This window comes from Neophocaena asiaeorientalis, unplaced genomic scaffold, assembly GCF_003031525.2.
Source record: "Neophocaena asiaeorientalis asiaeorientalis breed wild unplaced genomic scaffold, Neophocaena_asiaeorientalis_V1.1 scaffold10, whole genome shotgun sequence".
Taxonomy (NCBI): Eukaryota; Metazoa; Chordata; class Mammalia; order Artiodactyla; family Phocoenidae; genus Neophocaena; species Neophocaena asiaeorientalis.
The window spans coordinates 355950-374211 of NW_020172817.1; the positions used below are offsets into that span (position 1 = coordinate 355950).

General features: G+C 33.8%; 1 protein-coding gene across 2 annotated transcripts in view; it reads left to right on the forward strand.

Annotated features, from left to right (window-relative positions):
- CDH18 (cadherin 18) overlaps positions 1-18262 on the forward strand; it is a 323052-nt gene that overhangs the window by 189049 nt on the left and 115741 nt on the right. For both annotated transcript variants that reach the window (XM_024741732.1, XM_024741733.1), the window contains one exon: positions 3153-3320. In XM_024741732.1, coding sequence (XP_024597500.1) covers positions 3153-3320 — 168 coding nt within the window. The remainder of the gene's footprint in view (positions 1-3152; positions 3321-18262) is intronic.

Sequence of the window (18262 nt, forward strand, 5' to 3'; positions counted from 1 at the left end):
ACAATTTAGCAGTTTCTTACAAAACTAAACAGCCTCCTAACATAAGATCCAGCAATCACATTCCTTGATATTTACATCAAGGAGATGAAAACTTATGTCCACACAAAAACCTGCACACAGATGTTTATAGCAGTTTTATTCATAATCACCAAACCTTGAAAGCTACCAAGACGTCCTTCAGTAGGTGAATGAATAAACAGTGGCACATCCAAATAGAGGAATATTATTCAGCACTAAAAAGAAATGAGCTATCAAGCCATGGTAAGATGTGGAGGATCCTTAAATGCCTTTTACTAATTGAAGAAGCCAATCTGCAAAAAATTGCACACTGTATGAATACAGTTATATGACTTTTTGGAAAAGGCAAAATGTGAAAACAGTAAAAAGATCAGTGGTTGCCAAGGTTGAGGGGAGGGAGGGTGAATAGGTGGAACAGAGAGGATTTTTAGGGCAGTTAAATTATTCTGTGCAATACTACAATGATGGATACAAATCATTATACATGTGTCCAAACCCATAGAATGTACAACACCGAGTGATCCCTAATGTAAATTATGTACTTTGAGTGAGAACGTGTCAATGTAGGCTCATCACCTGTAACAAATGCATCATTTTAATACAGAATGGTGCTAGCTGGGGAGGCTGTGTGTCAGGAGGAAAAGGGTACATGGTAACTGTCTGTACTTTCTTAATTTTACTATGGACCTAAAACTGCTCTAGAAAATAAAGTCTACTTAAGAGGAAAAACTGTTACTGTGCATCAGCTGTGTTCTAGACTACCCTACTTACAAGCATCTGGGCCACATGTTTGAATAAGGTTATTGTATACAGGGATCATGTTGCTATGGCAATTTTCCTGAACATTCCCCAGTTACCTATGTGCCCTCAGGGGAGGTCATAGCTAAGCACATGCAACTGAGCCTTTCTCAAGAGAACCGAGAGTTTAAATGAACCCTTAAACAATCGTTTCTGAGAAAGCTGTGTCAATTCTGGATATGCTCTTTTCTTTCCATAAGCAAATTTATCTGACAAATTTCTTCCCATTTCATGTCAGAGTAGCAGTATTATAAAAGAAGGGAGATAATGGCTATTGCAATGAAATTATTAAAGGCCATGCTGTAAAACAGGGGTTGTGCTAATTCCTCTTCTCTGATCCTCTGAAATGAATAACATTCAAATTGCATAAAAATATCTATCGTTCACTTTTTTAATGACAGATTTTATTTTCACATATGTATATTCTGCAAATATCACTGTAATGATTTCATTGTAAAACATCCTGGACAGTAATCTCATACTTCTGCACATCAGAGGCAAGTCCCATTTCTAGTGTAATTTTTTAGGATGACATTTTTTTTCAAATATCAGAGAGTATACATTTCTTTCATTAAATATTTTCATAAATTCTTAACTTGTTCCTTTCTGCATCAATTTATTTTTTTCTTATATAATTACCATATGTGATAAAATGTTCTATTTAGTAAGGATGCTTGAGGCTTTTTCATATGCATGAATTAGATGAATCATTTATTATCATATTATTGTAATTTCTTTTGATAAGAATAATTTTCATTCTTATTTAGCTTCAGGAAAGTTCTCCTAAATTCCCTCAATTATATGTTCACAAGTTTTGAAAGTAGGGGGATCTCTTTTCCTGGGGCCTGTGGCTCTCCTCTCAGAGCATTGCATGTGCAATCAATTCAGTTTAAAAAAAAAAAAAAAAAAAAAAATGAATTATTTCAAGTGATTGTTTTTTCTCGTGCTGATAACCAAGTTCACAATTCAGTGAAAAAAAAAAAAAAAAAAATGAAGTGGTTAAGTGTTCTGTATTCAAAACAACTGATTGACTAATCCTTTCCACTTTTAAAAGACTATCTTTTCCACTTGGATATACAAACCCATTTTCTCCTATTATATCAATATATTGTCTGCAAAAGTGTTTGTTAAGCTCTATAGTTGGCAGTCATTATAAATGGCACTGTCCCGTGAATTGTGCTGCTAACTAATCAAGTGTGAGTTTGATTGAAGCCATTGGTGTCTTTCTCAAAAGTGACATGATCCAACTATTGTAAATAAAAGTAAAAAGGTGGCTGTTAAATGGTGACCTATGTTTCGAGTAGCAAATATATTTATATTGTACATTTATATGAATATAAAATATAAACACATGTATGCTTATATATTTATATGCTTATGTTTAATATGGCTCATGTATATGAGGACAATTTTTTATTTTAAGACATATTTGATAGTCCTTGCATAAACTTTACCTGCTAGAAAATGTGTTCCAGTTTCTAAATGTAAGGCTTTATTGACAAATCTATCTAATTTATGTGTGCGTGTGTGTGTTTGCCTACACAGAACTACATATGGATATATAACATTTTGTTATATTAATTATAACAAATTAATTCATATAATTAATTAATTAATATAATGAGAAATTGCATTAATTAATTAACGAGAAAGTGCATTAATTAATTAATGAGAAAGTGCATTAAGTGTCTTTTTTGGTACTACAAGACAAAGAATGTGACTTTTACATGCAAGTTTTGGAACCAATCTCATCACTTTATTTTGCTTGTGTACTTAGATCTAGTTCTTATTGTAGTTATTTCCTGACAAAAAGTCAGTTTCTTAGTCTTGATAAATGTTAAAATGCCTCCTGCCTGTAATCTTTGTTCAAGTGTCTACACTCCTCCATTGTTTTTCATCATCAAACTTTGACAACCCTGTCAGAAAACTATGTAAATTGTTCTGTAAGGAGGAAAATTAGCCTCTGCTCAAAACATCTCAGCTAACACTTGTGAGGAGAATGAGATGTGAAATATTCAGGCCACCAACAGAAGGAAAGAGCAGGGACTGCAGGGCTGCCCTCTAGAGGCCAGTGACCCCAAGGACCGCCAAGAGATGGGTATCTTCATTTGCCTCTAATAGATTGGTTAGGGATGTGTGGTTATAAATAAATATTTTGATGAGACAGTTTTAATAACATTGTCAAGGTACTGTTTGTCTCAGAAGCCTGGTTTTCTCTCAAAAGCATTTCAGTTAAAACTACTTTTCTTAAAAGAAAAAAGAAAAATAGAGAGATACCTTGTTGCTTCTCATTTAATGTATAATCCATACTGTTTTGTTTAAAATATGTATTACAGGAGTTATTAGAACTGCCTTACATAATATGGACAGAGAAGCCAGAGAACATTACTCAGTGGTCATTCAAGCCAAAGACATGGCTGGGCAAGTTGGAGGGCTGTCGGGATCCACCACGGTCAACATCACCCTGACAGATGTCAATGACAACCCCCCACGGTTTCCTCAAAGTACGTACCTGTTTCTTCTGATTTGCTCTTATCACTATTCATTTATGTAAAACAGATTGAAATACAGTTGACCCTTGAACAACACAGATTTGAGCTATAAGGGTCCACTTTTACATGGATTTTTCTCAGTAGTAAGTACTACAGGAATACATGATCAGATCTGTGGTTGGTTGTATCTGCAGATACTGAGGAACCTGGATACAAAGGGCCGACTATAAGTTATACGCATTTTTGGACAGCATAGAGTTGGACGCTCCTAACCTCCATGTTGTTCAAGGGTCAACTATACTTGAACATATAATATCATGTCACTATTATCTTAAATGGGAATATTTTGTTTTGTATGGTCTTCCTTTTATACACAAGACTAAAGAAATCACTCCATCTGTGGTCTCCTGAGCCTGGCAGATAATTGTTATTGTGTTAGATATCCATTTCAGTTGGCATCACAGTTGAATACTAAAAATGAGATAGTGGTACTAAAGAATGATATCCTGCATTTGCTGAAGTAGTTATGTATTACTAAGGAATTCATGGAGATATTCATAATACATTTTGATATGGGCATTCTACTCTTGCAAAATAGTAAAAAATGCACGCTTTGTGACTGAGATTAAAAGAAAAATCCTGCAGGTTAGGAATGAACACTTTTCACATACACACACACACAAACATGCCATCCAACCACAGCGTACGGCTAATATAATAAAGTCTGATCTCAAAGTAGAATATGAACCTTGTGAATACAGAGCACAAACTATCAGACAATTCAAGGGGAAAGAGTGTCAGTTCTGTGAGCTCAGAATGAAATGGTGTTTGTGACACCCTCAGAAAGGGAAAGAAACATATTTGAGTATTTCTAATGTGGCAGAAACTGTGGATGACGTTTTATAGAAAAAACATTAATTATCATAAAGTCCTATAGGGGAGCTGTCCTACTTACACATGCTGTTTAAAAACTGTAACAAAGTAGACAGCGTGGGATGTCAATAAAGACTCTCCACAAGTCAGTATGAAAGGCCGTCCCCAGCCTTATCTCTCAGCATCATTCTCAGTACACTCCATACACGATGGAATACTGCCTGTTCTGAAAATATAACAGTTTGCACATCCTTAAATCAGCCCAGAATTTTCCACACTCACATTCCTTTGTTTAAAAGCCCACTTACAAGTTTCTCTGACTTCTGTTGCAGAATTAGCAGAGTTAATTAACCCTCATTTCCTGTTGCATAGCACTTTCCCGTGAACGTTTATGCTATATTTATTTCCATAGGTGCATATCTCCCCTACTTTGAGTCCCTCTAAGTAAGAATGATGCTTGATTTGTCTTTGTAACCTTAAATATTCAGATCACTGCCCAGCCCTGGATAAATGACTACTAAATGAATGAGTAAATTAGTCGAATTTAAATACTCTGTCAAATTACTATTTTTAAAAGACCATTGTTAAAGAAATGCAGGACTAATTCATTGTTAGGTAAAGCTACTTTAAAATATCGATCCTAAGGATAAGATTATATGACCTGGTTCTTTTATGTGGCTTTTGCTCCATGAAGAATATATGTTTGAAAGAAAATTATAAATCATAGATAAGTCCACATTATTAAGCCATGAAGTATAATTAAATTTCAAGGGCTTCCCTGGTGGCCCAGTGGTTGAGAGTCCACCTGCCGACGCAGGGGACACGGGTTCGTGCCCCGGTCCGGGAAGATCTCACATGTCCTGGAGTGGCTGGGCCCGTGAGCCATGGCCGCTGAGCTTGCATGTCCGGAGCCTGTGCTCCGCAACGGGAGAGGCCACAGCAGTGAGAGGCCCACATACCACAAAAAAAAAAAAAAAAAAAAAAAAAAAATTCAAGTAGTTTTACAAAATTACAGTGTACTTTTTTTTTTGGCGGTACACGGGCCTCTCACTGTTGTGGCCTCTCCCGTGGGAGAGCACAGGCTCCCGACCTGCAGGCTCAGCGACCATGGCTCACGGGCCCAGCTGCTCCGCGGCATGTGGGATCTTCCTGGACCGGGGCACGAACCGGTGTCCCCTGCATCGGCAGGCCGACTCTCAACCACTGTGCCACCAGGGAAGCCCTACAGTGTACTTTTGTATTCATTTTATCCCTTATTCCACACAATATACATATACACATATTTCATTATGAGAAAAGTGCTGTTGAACTCAGCTGAATATAAACTTTATTATAACTTACAACACCAACCTTATTTTCAACCTACCTTATTTTCAAATAGTTTCTACCACCACTATTTTAAAGATATTAATATTATAACCCTTATTATAATAGAGTGAAAAACTCAAACTCTACGCAGTAGGGGCTCAATAAATGCTTGATCTTGGTAAAAATAATATCTCCCATTCTTTCTCTCCCTCCTTCTCTCCATAAACTGATTTTTAAATAGATAAGTCCATTAAAACTGATTTTAGAAATCAACCGAAAATTGTAATGGTGATGAATATAGAAAAGTATATTCCTAATTTATTTTGATTGATGATAGTTGCTGAAGCATCAGTTCATAGGAAAAACAATTGTTTTACCTGACAAGGACACAGAATAAACGTACACTCATTGAATTAACTCATTATATCCAATGGGATCTACATGTCTTCCGTCTGTAGCAGTCTGTGCAGAATGACTGACAACTGTCAATCCTGCCACATGCTGAGATGCTCTTAGTGTTTTGAAACAGAGGCAGTACACACCCGGAACCTCACACTCTGATTTGTTTAAAAGATATTTTATTGTGCACTCATATTGCACTAAACACATTGCTATTTTCAGAATGATTTGGTGTCACCATGACAAGAGTAGCTTGCAGTAAAGTATTCTTTAATTTTCCCACAAGCATTATAACTCACCAAGTGGCTAGATATATAGTGGGAAACTTTGCAAACCGCATGGAGGAAAAAAAAAATGATGTACTATGAGGACTTGTGTTCATGAAGCACCATGAAATGCACCATGAAATCTATATACAGTTCAAATTCTATAAAGATCAGTCATCAAATGGACCCAGTAGTCTAATTGTTTCTCTTAAGATGTTTTTATTTTGTTTGGCTTACAGTTCTTCTGACTTTTTTTTCTCTTCACTTGAGAGAGCCATGTTTTACCATAACTGACTGACTCTGGTTTAAACATCTGGCACACAAAGCTTTGCAAAATATTCCCTCATAGCATTTTTTACAATGTCTTTCTCTTCCTATCAATTTGCTATGGCTGTGAAAATCAGCTTGTTACATCTTGTATCTTAATTTAAAGTTATCAGTGTATCTTAATTTAAGGTAAATGGGTTTTGAGTAAGCATTTGAGAGTTACAAGTGAACTAGACTAATAATTTGCTTTACAAAGACTCTCTACACTAGGCAGATGCAAACTCAGTGGCCTGGAATACAAGGCAAACGAAAGTCCAGGTGGAAGAGGGCTGCCAGTGTCAGGGAGGCTATAGGGGAGAACAGAGGTTGGATGGTACATGTCCAACTAAGAGGACAGCTACTGCTCAATTCCAGTAATGCCTACATGTGGGCAGGAAGAATTAGGAAAGGAAGCTACTTGTCAGACTCACAGTGAAAGAGAGCAAATCAGCCCATCTGTGCCTTGAATCCTTACTCAGAGGACACAAGGGATGCCCAGTTCTTCTGCAGAGACAATATCTCAAGGTGTAAGTTCCTCAATATAAGTTCTTCTATTGAAAGGAATCTATTCTACTTCTTAAGATTCTTGCTATTTCCTTCTCTGGTTTTAACTATGTTATGGTTATTCCATAATTGATTCTCAGACAGATAAAAAGTCACCGAGTTCTATTATTCTGTGGAAAGAAAATGTGCATAAATATCAGTAACTTCCATGAAACTTCATAAAGCAAACCTTCTATACCCTAAAGGAAGTTGTATTTGAGAATTGTCCTCAAAAAGTAAATAACCAGTCTGGGGAAACAAGAAGAACACATGTCAAATAATCATAATCAAAGAGTAGAAATTTGATCGTTTAACAAAACTTCCCCTAAGAACTTGAAATAATTGCAAAATTAAGTAATGCAACAACTTTAACCTGCTTGTGACTCGAGTTGATATAGTGCAATGTAATATTGGGAGGATCAAGTCCTAAAAGCTCAGTAGATGGCAGTATTTCCCATAAACCTAAGAATGAGAAAACTAACTGATGTGGATAAATTTAATGTTAGTAAAAGAGGTAATACCATTGATGGAAATATTGACATTGATGTAATTTTGTTGATGGTAAAATATTTTAGATGAAGGCCCGTTGTTTTAAAGTTATTATTTGCATTTTCATGAGAACAAATCTAAATGGCATATAATATATTCGGCATTAATATTTTATTTGAAACAGAAATTAAAAGAAACAAGCAAGCAAGCTTCTCCTTTGATCCATCAAAATGTGAAGTGCATATTTCAATTACCATCAAGTTGAAGTTTTTCTAGCATACTTTAAAAAATACCTGGTTTATTTTACCATGGTTACAGGCATATATTTTGAAACTTCTTGAGAGTGTTTTTAAGTGTCAGCATGTACTTGATTTAAAAGAAGGTAAATTCCACAGCTTCATGGTTAGTTTTCTACATATATAAATTAGTTCAAGTTTATTCATTATGTCACTGCAATTTTCTATATTCAAACAGAAGTTTTGTTTGTCAGCTCTTGAAGATATATGTTATTATATCCCATTATGATACTGGATTTTTCTATTTATTCTTTTATTTTCTATTAGTATTTTTTGGTTTTGTTTTATTTTGGTCAGATATAGTTTGAAATCATGTTACCAGATGCACACAGATTTAAGGTATGATATCTTCCTCTTTGAAAGTATGTCATTGTGAAACATCTGTCTTTAATAATGGTTCATAACTTAAAGTCCAATTTACCTGATATTAATATAACTATTCCAGATATTTCATTTTCCTTTTTTTAATTAACAGTTGGATGGTATAATATTTTTCATTTTACTTTTTTACTATATTGTTCTTTTTTTTAAGTTTTATTTAAGACACTAAGTTTCTGTTGATTTGTTTTAATCTGGTTTCACATTTTTGTTGTTTATTTTTATTTACTATACTTATAATTAATTACTGGTACATTTCTATTTAAGTCTATCATCTTGCTACTTGTTTCTTTTGTTTCTTTTCTCTCCTTACTTTCTATGAATTATTCATGTATTTAATTTTGTTCATTTTATCCTCCATCAATATTTTTTATTTTACTTTCTTCTATTTTTCTTTAATGTTTGCTCTAGACATTTCAGTTTATTTCATTCCACCTTAAAATATAATTTATCACTTGAAAAATGGAATAACTTTAAACTTTAAAAATCTTTGATTTTTGCTATTTTTGTCTTCTTATAAATTAAGCCTTTTGTGAAATTGTAATTTTGTTTTGTTTTGTTTTGTTAAAGAATTATGTTTTAAGTCAATTATAATTTATCCTTCCTGGTGCTATTTATTTTCCATTTTTCCTTCTATAGTCATTAATCATTTTTAAAGGAAATTCTAAATTTTCTTTAAAAATCCCTTTCTGTTCCTTTAGTGCTAGTCTACTATCAATGATGTTTTTTCCTTTTTAGTTTTTTTCATAAACATTCTTTTTCCTACATTTTTAAAAGAGTAACTTCCAATGGAAATGGAATTCTAGCTTGAAGGATATTTTTTTCTATTTCAATAATTAATGATGTAATGTCTGCTGACCACCATCTTGTCTGTTAAAAAAAAATCAGTCTCATTATCATTTTACTATAGTTTATTCTACTTTAATGGATCTTTCTTATTTTAAGATATTCTGTGCTTAACTTTCCAGAATTTTAACTATGTTGTACCTAGGAGGTATTTACTTTTTTAAGAATCTGCTTTTCAATTATAAGGCATTTTAAAGCTATCTTTTATTGAGTTCCAGGAAATTTTGGTCAGCATTTACTAAAATATTTCTTCTATCTTATTTCCTCACTTCTTAACTACTGGTTCTGCAAAAGTATACATGTTTGGTCTTTTAACTATGCACCATCAGTCTACTCTTCTATATATACATATTTTTTTATCTCTCTTTTTTGACATAGCTATTTTATATTGACCTATATACTAGTTCACTAACCTTTTCCACCATGTTTATTCTCCAATTAAACTTGTGTATCAAATTTATTAACTATATGCTTCAGCATTGACATATTTTGGCTCTATCATTTTCCCTTGACTTATTAAATATACATTATTGGTATTTGCTACAATTCTTCACCTTTTTTCTATATGTTCTTAAGCCTTAATCTTAATTATTTCAAAATCCTTTCCTAATAATTCCTAAATCAACATCATATCTGCATCTTTTTATTGCTTGTTTCATTTTTGGTTTTGATCATTTTCCATTTTTAAGCGTGTCTTATTACTATTAATTGAACATTACGGATAAGCGATTGTAGAAGTTCCTGATTATGTCACCTTCCTCCACAGAGAGTTGTTTTTCTTTTTGCAGATATATAGAATATGATTACCTAAATAGTTAGACTTTGTTATAACTGGTTAAGTTCATTTTTTCCCCTTATTCCTGGGAAGTAGGAATACTCTTACTCCTAAAAACTAATTTTTCTCTAATATCAACTGGAGTCACAAGCATTTACAAACTCTGATTCTTGGTGCCTCATGCCTGCTGAAATGTCTGCTTAGGTCTTTTGTCTTCCAGCTTTGCTTTCTTTGAGTCTCCACATATGCAAATGTAGTGTATATATCTATAATTATCACAGGGAAAATTGCATTCAAATTTTGGGGTTCATTTCTCTGAGGTTTCTTCTTTGTACCTTTATTCTCATTTCAGCTACTGTGCCAGTCCTTTAACCCCAAGCTCTGTTTCACAAAGTATGTAATTTGGTCTCTTTTCCATAGCAAAGCATATTAAAAAAATGTCCTGAGTCGTTGAGAATGTAAAACTCATCTTGTTATGCTTCCTTTCCCTCAAGGACCATACCTCATCCAAGCCTCGCTGCATTGAATTCTCTCCAATGGCAGTCATTTTATGTATATTGTGCAGCTTGTATAGTTGTATTTGATGGGAGAGTTAGTCAGATATATACAACTCCATCAGGTCCAGAATGGAAAGACCTCTCCATTTGTTTAAGTTGAAATATCATGGAAGATACTTAAATAAATAGTATATCAATTTGATATTTAACCTGGTTAAATTGAAAGTATACATTTTGAAAGAGAGCTGGAATCCTCTAATTAATGGTAAAACAGGCAAGTTATTGGTCTATTGTAAATAGTTTTTCATTCAACCTTATTAAAGACAAAATATATTTATCTATGTTATGAGACAATATATAAAGACAATTGAAAATATTATTTTATTTTATATTCATTCTATTAAACAAGATACATACACCTGAAGAGAATATTCTTTCAGACAAGATAACAGCTATAAATAAATGTTTGTGGAATTCTTTTAAGGTTGGATATTTTGGAATAATTTGAAATTGCCTGTTTAGAAACTAACTGGTCATAACACATCAATCATTTTATGATTTGTTTTAACCTATTTGGCTGTATGCTATGACAGAGTTGTAGACTGATTTTTTTTCTTTATTTATTCTGTTTTGTACAGATATGTGTTTTTATGGACATGGGCATATATTTCTTAGAAATGATTTGATTGTTACTAGTTAGTCTTTACAAATCAATTTCTAATTCTTCATAGAATGCTGAAAAAAGTAAGAATGATTTTCAGTTGGGATTTATAAGTTTACAGTTTTTTCAGTTTTCTATGAGTCATGCTTATGATTAAAAGTGAGAGAGTGTTAAAAAGTGGCCCATTGTATCATTACTTTGAAGAAAATAAATTTGTACAGGAGAATCAGCTTTGCAATGCTGCATGTTGACAAATGATAACATAGAATGTAGGTTAAGCAATTTTAAAGGTATTATTCCCAATTACGGTGAATATTCTGATATAGGACAATTGTCCTTTTAATGTGTGGCATTTGAATAGCTGTAGAATTAGTCTTTTATTTTATTCATGTATTAAAAACATTACAGGCAGAGCTTAACGTAATGCTTAATGATTAGTATTCAATACAAGTGTCTTAGATTCAGGGAAATCCCAGATTCCTTGTGTGTCTTTTTCTTTAATTTGAAAATAGCATTTACAATGTATACTATATCTGCATAAAACAATTTAATGTAGAGATTTTGAAACTCTCTTGTTAACCCTATGATGTCAGACATCCTGGATAAATCATATTACAGTATCTTAACCACTTACGTGTCAATCAACTTTCTCCCAGAATCATAAATAAATATGTATCTTGTGTAAAGGTGGTCACTTTCCCAAGTAAATATTATTCATGTAATAAAAAATATTAACTAGTCAGAATAATGATCAGTTGATTACAGTTCTTATAGGCTAGGGCATATTGTTAATCTTAGGAAATGACTTATTTGCTCACCTGGTAAAGCTACTGAAGGAAAGGTACGAGGTCTTTTTAAAATCAATTAGAATCAAGACTATCCTGGGAAAAAAGTGTATTAAAAGGGACAAGCTTCGGGCTTCCCTGGTGGCGCAGTGGTTGAGAGTCCGCCTGCCGATGCAGGGGACTCGGGTTCGTGCCCCAGTCCGGGAAGATCGCACATGCCGCGGAGCGGCTAGTCCCGTGAGCCATGGCCGCCGAGCCTGTGCGTCCGGAGCCTGTGCTCCGCAACGGGAGAGGCCACAACAGTGAGAGGCCCGTGTATCGCAAAAAAAAAAAAAAAGGGGGGGGGGCTGGGGGGGGGGGGGTGGGTGCCCCCCCCCCTGCCGATGCAGGGGACTCGGGTTCGTGCCCCAGTCCGGGAAGATCGCACATGCCGCGGAGCGGCTAGTCCCGTGAGCCATGGCCGCCGAGCCTGTGCGTCCGGAGCCTGTGCTCCGCAACGGGAGAGGCCACAACAGTGAGAGGCCCGTGTATCGCAAAAAAAAAAAAAAAAAGGGACAAGCTTCAATGAACCAAATTCTCTTTTATTATTCCCATGAAGTCTTCCTTTCTTAAATGTACTTCAGCTAATCATTAACATTTTATGATGGAGTCTAAGAAATTATTGGAAAAGGATCACATATGAAATTATGGAATATTCAGAAAAAATATGAAATAATATCTGTATATCTATGTCACATAAAATTATGTAGTCTTAACACCAAAATAGGTAACATTAGCACTATTTAGAGGTATCTTTAAAACTTGCTAATGAGGTAGAATATCACTTAGAAATTATTCACATATATTCAACCTAAGGAAAAAAAAAGACACTACTAATGTACTATAAACAATTTGATACCTAAAATTCAATAATACACATTGCACCACCTCATAGCTCAACAAGTCTAAGCTTCACATCCAGGCATTTAAATCATAAATGTTCCAGTATATTTACCTTTCCCAGATAAGGAGAAATTCTATCTTAAAATAATTTAAGGCATCAAAAATGCTATAGACTCTGTAGTAGACATTTGGTGTAACAGAAGTTTCATTCATAGAAAAAATTCTCTCTACACACTTCCTAATTTTTTTCCATGGAAAATATAGTTGCCAACAGTGAACCAACCTTCATGATATTTACAAAAAAAGAAATGTAGGTGTATATTTAATCAACATTTTGACAACAACTCAATAGTAAAAAGGAGCTTAAATTTAGAGGAATGAGGAAAAACAAGTTGAAGACTTGTTTGATATGACAAGTCTAGTCTCTATAAACTGGCACCAGCTATAGGACTCAGAGGCTTCTTCTTTCCAATATAGCCACATCTTCAGCTAGGGAGCTTTCCCTCTTGCATATTTGCCCAGGTGCTGAAGTGCTCTCTGTCTCCTGACCTTGAAAATATAGAGAACATTATAGGAGTGGGAGTTCCTTTCTACAGGAACTCTGTTGTAGAGTTCTGTGAAGCCTAAATGTCATACTCTGGACAAATAAGAGATTAGGGAATTATGTGCATTCTGATACTGATGTAATTATGTTTTCCTTCAATAAATTTTAATTTATATTTTCATGTGGTTGTAGTATTGTGAGTGAATCTGCACTTCAAGGGGGAAATTTGCAAGCTGATGTTGTGAGAGCCCAGAGAGAATATAAGGCAAGATGTAGGCACTGGGAGCTAGCATCTTAGCTTGTTAGCCCTGGAGAAAAGAGGAAGTATATAATTACAGGAATTTAGTAGAGATGTTACTAGAGTTAGGTGTCTGGTATGAAACCAGGGCTTGCTCTGAAATGAAAAATGGAAAAACTGTACTTATCAATCAACAGAAGATGCAATGTAGACATTGACATTAGGGGAATAGATTAGACACAGCTGAATACAGAGTAAGTAAACTGGAAGATATGTTTGAAGAAAAATAACCAGAATGCATCTGAGAAGCTGAAGATGAGAGAGAGAGAGAGAGAGAGAGAGAGAGAGAGAGAGAGAGAGAGAGAAATATGTACCAAAGGAAAATAAGCTTCAATGTACAATCATAGGACTTTCATATGAAGACACCAAAGAAAATGGTGAGACAGTGTTCAAAACACAAAAACAAAAATGTAGACTAAGAGTTTTCAAGAATAAATACAGACATGAAACCTTAGATAAATAATTATTAGAAGCTCCAAACAGAGTGGAAAAATACTATCACCTAGATTTGTTATGGTGAAGTTTAGAATTCCAAAACCAAAGAGAAAACCATTTAACTTACTATGAACTTATTATCAACAAAAGCAGAGTACAGATGACAATAGAGAATTGTGTTCAAAATTGATGAGAAGGGGGAAAAACTTTTACTCTAGTAATCTTTAGCACACTAAATTGCATTAAAAATGAAGATGATATAAAGATACATTAAAAAAAAAGAATGAATTCACTGTTCAGAGAACCTCATTGGAAAACTACTTAAGATGTTTGTGTCAGAGGCTGCAATCATTATACAACATTCATTCTCATTTGTCTTCCTCAGAGAATTCTGTTTGGAATAGTATTTTACTGACTTCTCATCCTCAAATACTTGGTGTCTCTCTTACCTTCCCTGGTAGATTTAACTGTTCTCTCCCTGTCTCTGCCATGCTTTCCAGTGATTAGAAGATATTTTCCCATTGAATTTAGGATTCACCAGTTAATTTGACCAAGACACCAACAACAATAAATTATGTGGATTTGTGTTTGAAGAAGAAAAAGTATGAAGTAATGCTTATAGGATGCTAGAAGTTGACTGTGTTTTGCTTTGAGAAATATTTTCCTAGGATAATTTGGAAGGCAGAAAATGTACCTAATGAAGCTATGGCTTTAGGAGAAGAGATATTAAGAGGGAATGTCTATAATATGAGTTGATTTTTATTAGCTGTATTTGATAAGATACTACAAGAAAGAGGTCAGCTCAGAAAAAAAAAATCATGTATTTTCTAAAGAGAAGAGGAGGAAACTAGAAATTTCATGACTTTTAGGGCTAAAAATGCAAATGTAAAGAGTTCAACAAATAAATTAGCCTTAGAGCCTTAAGGACAGAAACGCTTTTAATGATTGCAGACAATAATTTCTGAATTGCTATGAGCCACTGACATATTTTCCCTTTTAAACAGAGTGTTTATTTCAACAATTTTGTCCTTATTCATCCCCAGTTATATATTGAATTTTTGGTGGGCAAATAATGTGTCCTAATTCAGTGGTCTCTGGAACAAGAAAAGCCACATTGTATATGATTATATCAAAAGGTCTTGAAATCAAGACTGGTGCCATGTTTTAAAGAGATTTGGGGGTGTCAGGGAGCAAGTAAGTGGATTTTACCTCTAAGGGGCACATAGTTATTTTAGTCTAGAGAGTGGACAGTGAACGGATTGTATTATTTGTTCACAATTATTTCTTTCCCTCCCTTATCATGCTTTCCTGTAGGTGGCATATATGTCCTTGCTACTTTAACTGTGCTTTGCCAATGACTTTGTTTTGCTAACAGAATATGAGAAGACATGCCATAAGCCACTTTAAATGCCTTTAAGTGGTTTCATTCTGTGTTCCTAATCTTTCCTTCCCAATGACTGCCTTTTCAGCTCATATTCTGAAATGAAAATTCACTTGGAATTGAGCCTAACCTAGTAGTTGTAGCTTAGTCATAGTTCTTATATAAGGCAAGATAGAATTAAATATTTGTTGTTGTAAGCTACTGAGATATTTTGGTGATTAATCAACACAGAAATGGCTGATTAATAAACATGCTATATCTGTCATCTTTAGCATTATCACAGCATAATATACTGCATAGTTTTGTCATATATCTTGCCCATTTTCTTTCTCATAAGAATGTACACTCCGTAAGGATGAGGATTTTTGTGTTTTATTTATTGTATACTTAGTACCTGAAATTATGCTGGCACAGATAAGTAACATTTACAGAATGAGTCAATAATCTACATGATCCAAAACTTCATGTGGAAGAGTGCATATTCATAAATAATCAAGAACTCTTAAGGGAAAATAATGGAGGAGGGGCTGATAAAACAGATATCAACATCCATTTGGTTTGGAAAATAGATCTAGTGGACTTTGTGGAGTCCTTAGGAAGCTGTGTAATACATACTTCAGGACTTGGTATAGGTCCAAATTGGAGTTACAGATTAAAATACATTAGGAAATGAAAGGCACTGGCATCACAGATCATCCTTGTAAAAGTAGATAAATTGGCATAATAAAGGTTTACCAAATTGATTAAAGACATAGACTATTTATGCTTTTAAAGAAAATGAGATTATCTTATGGTACTAGAAGAGGGGAAGATTAAAAAAAACAAGGACATTAAACATAAAATGATCAATCAATATTACTACATAAACATTAAATTTCTTTAAGCCAAAGATATAAACAGGGAAAAGGTAAATTAAAAAAACATAACAGTCTTAATAATAATTACATATCATTAATGAGATTAGAAGGTTTAAAAAAAAACTTTTGTATTACAAAACCAGAAAAGTTAGGAACATTACCGCAATAAAAGAGAAGATAATCTTACAGATATCCAGAGATCTGAGGATAAGTTAACTATAGGCAATGAATTTTCTTTTTAGAAAACTAATTATCATTTTTAATAAAATTGAAACAAAAATAGTTTCAGTATAATAGGTAAAAAAGTCTTGTAAGTTTCTGATATAGATACATTGTTGTTCAAATAGTTAAGAAAAAAAAAAAAAAAAAAAAACCAGGCACCTTGATGATGTGTAAAAGGAGATGTAGGAAATAAATTAGGAGTTCTAGAAAATTGAAAATGCTTAATTAAGATCAGTCTTGAAAGCAGTAAACCTCAAAAGAACCAATAATAATATAAAAACAGTGATATAAAAATTAGGGAAAAGAGAAAAATCTTGATACAATAAGCCCAATAGTATTTTATACGTAGGAGAGGACAGAGAGAAAAATTATGAATGTAAATATCCCTTCAAAAACAAAAACAACAAAAAATAAACGTTTTGAAAGAAAACTTTCATGACTAGGAAAAAAGAGACTCAGAACTCAAATTAAAGCATCTCAACATATTTTAATATAAAAACACCACCAGAGCTAAACACATCCTTGTGATATTTGTTTATTATAAAGACCAAAATATATCTCAAAATTATGGATGCAGGAAAAAAGCTTACCTAACAGCATTAGGTCAGCTGCTTGATTGTAGTTTTCTCCTCCACCAAACTATATCCCATCTCCTCACAATATATAGTGGTGCAAATGTGGACACTGTAGTTGGTTTGGGGGGAGGTTTTTTTTAAAATATAAATTTATTTATTTTTTTTGGCTGATTAGGTCTTCGTTGCTGCATGCAGGCTTTCTCTAGTTGCAGTGAGCGGGGGCTACTCTTTGTTACAGTGTGTGGGCTTCTCAGTGCAGTGTCTTCTCGTTACAGAGCACAGGCTCTAGGTGCACAGGCTTCAGTAGTTGTGGCACACGGGCTCAGTAGTTGTGGCTCACAGGCTTAGTTGCTCCGCAGCATTTGGGATCTTCCTCAATGAGGGATCGAACCTGTGTCCCCTGCATTGGCAGGCGGATTCTCAACCACTGCGCCACCAGGGAAGTCCTTAGGGGTGTTTTTGTATTGCCATTTTACAAGTCATTACCTACTTCAACCATCAACCAAACAAAAAATTCGCTTTGCCATGAAGGATTTTTTTTCAGTAATTTTTTACTGCTACACAATTCCACTAGAATACCCTTCCACAGTTGATGACTGTCATAACAATAACCAGGGCTGTTCTGTTGTAGCTTGTGTATATGACAACCAAATTATTTACCATGAGTGTACTGGGGCAGCATAATTATTAAATATGATTGTGTTTTACAAAAGCAGAGATACGGGTTAAGGAATGTAATGACTGTTTTACTTCCTAAATAATGTGAAACATAAATTTCTGTATTTTTAAAAACATGTTAAATTATTTGGGTTTCTTTTTTTTTAATCCATAACCTATTCTATGAGATATTGTTTTAAAATCAATTCCTTTGTTATATCAACTAGATCTTTGATTATATCTATGACATTATGAGATTTTAAAATAAATAAATATGTTCTAGCTATGAAATATATATATTTCACATATATAGTTATATGCGTCACAAGTTTTCTCTAGTAAACACTCCAAGAAAAGGAAACTGGGAAAAAAACAAAAATCTCTCCCTTAATTTTAACATGGAGAATTAAGAATTAAGTCTCTTGTTTTAAATTTGTGTTTGTCCTTATAGACCTAATTATAAAATTTATTTCTGGGAAACGAATACATGATCTCTCTCTCTCTCTCAAGCTAATATATAAATGGTGATACTATGAAACACACAGTCAAGTAATGTGTTGTGTGTATGTATACCATATGTTTATGTGTGTGTGCTTATATGTGTCTGTGTGAAATAAAAATTTTAATGTGAAAAAAAACTCAATTTTTTTTTGTTTTTATTACTTTTCCTTTCTCCTTTTG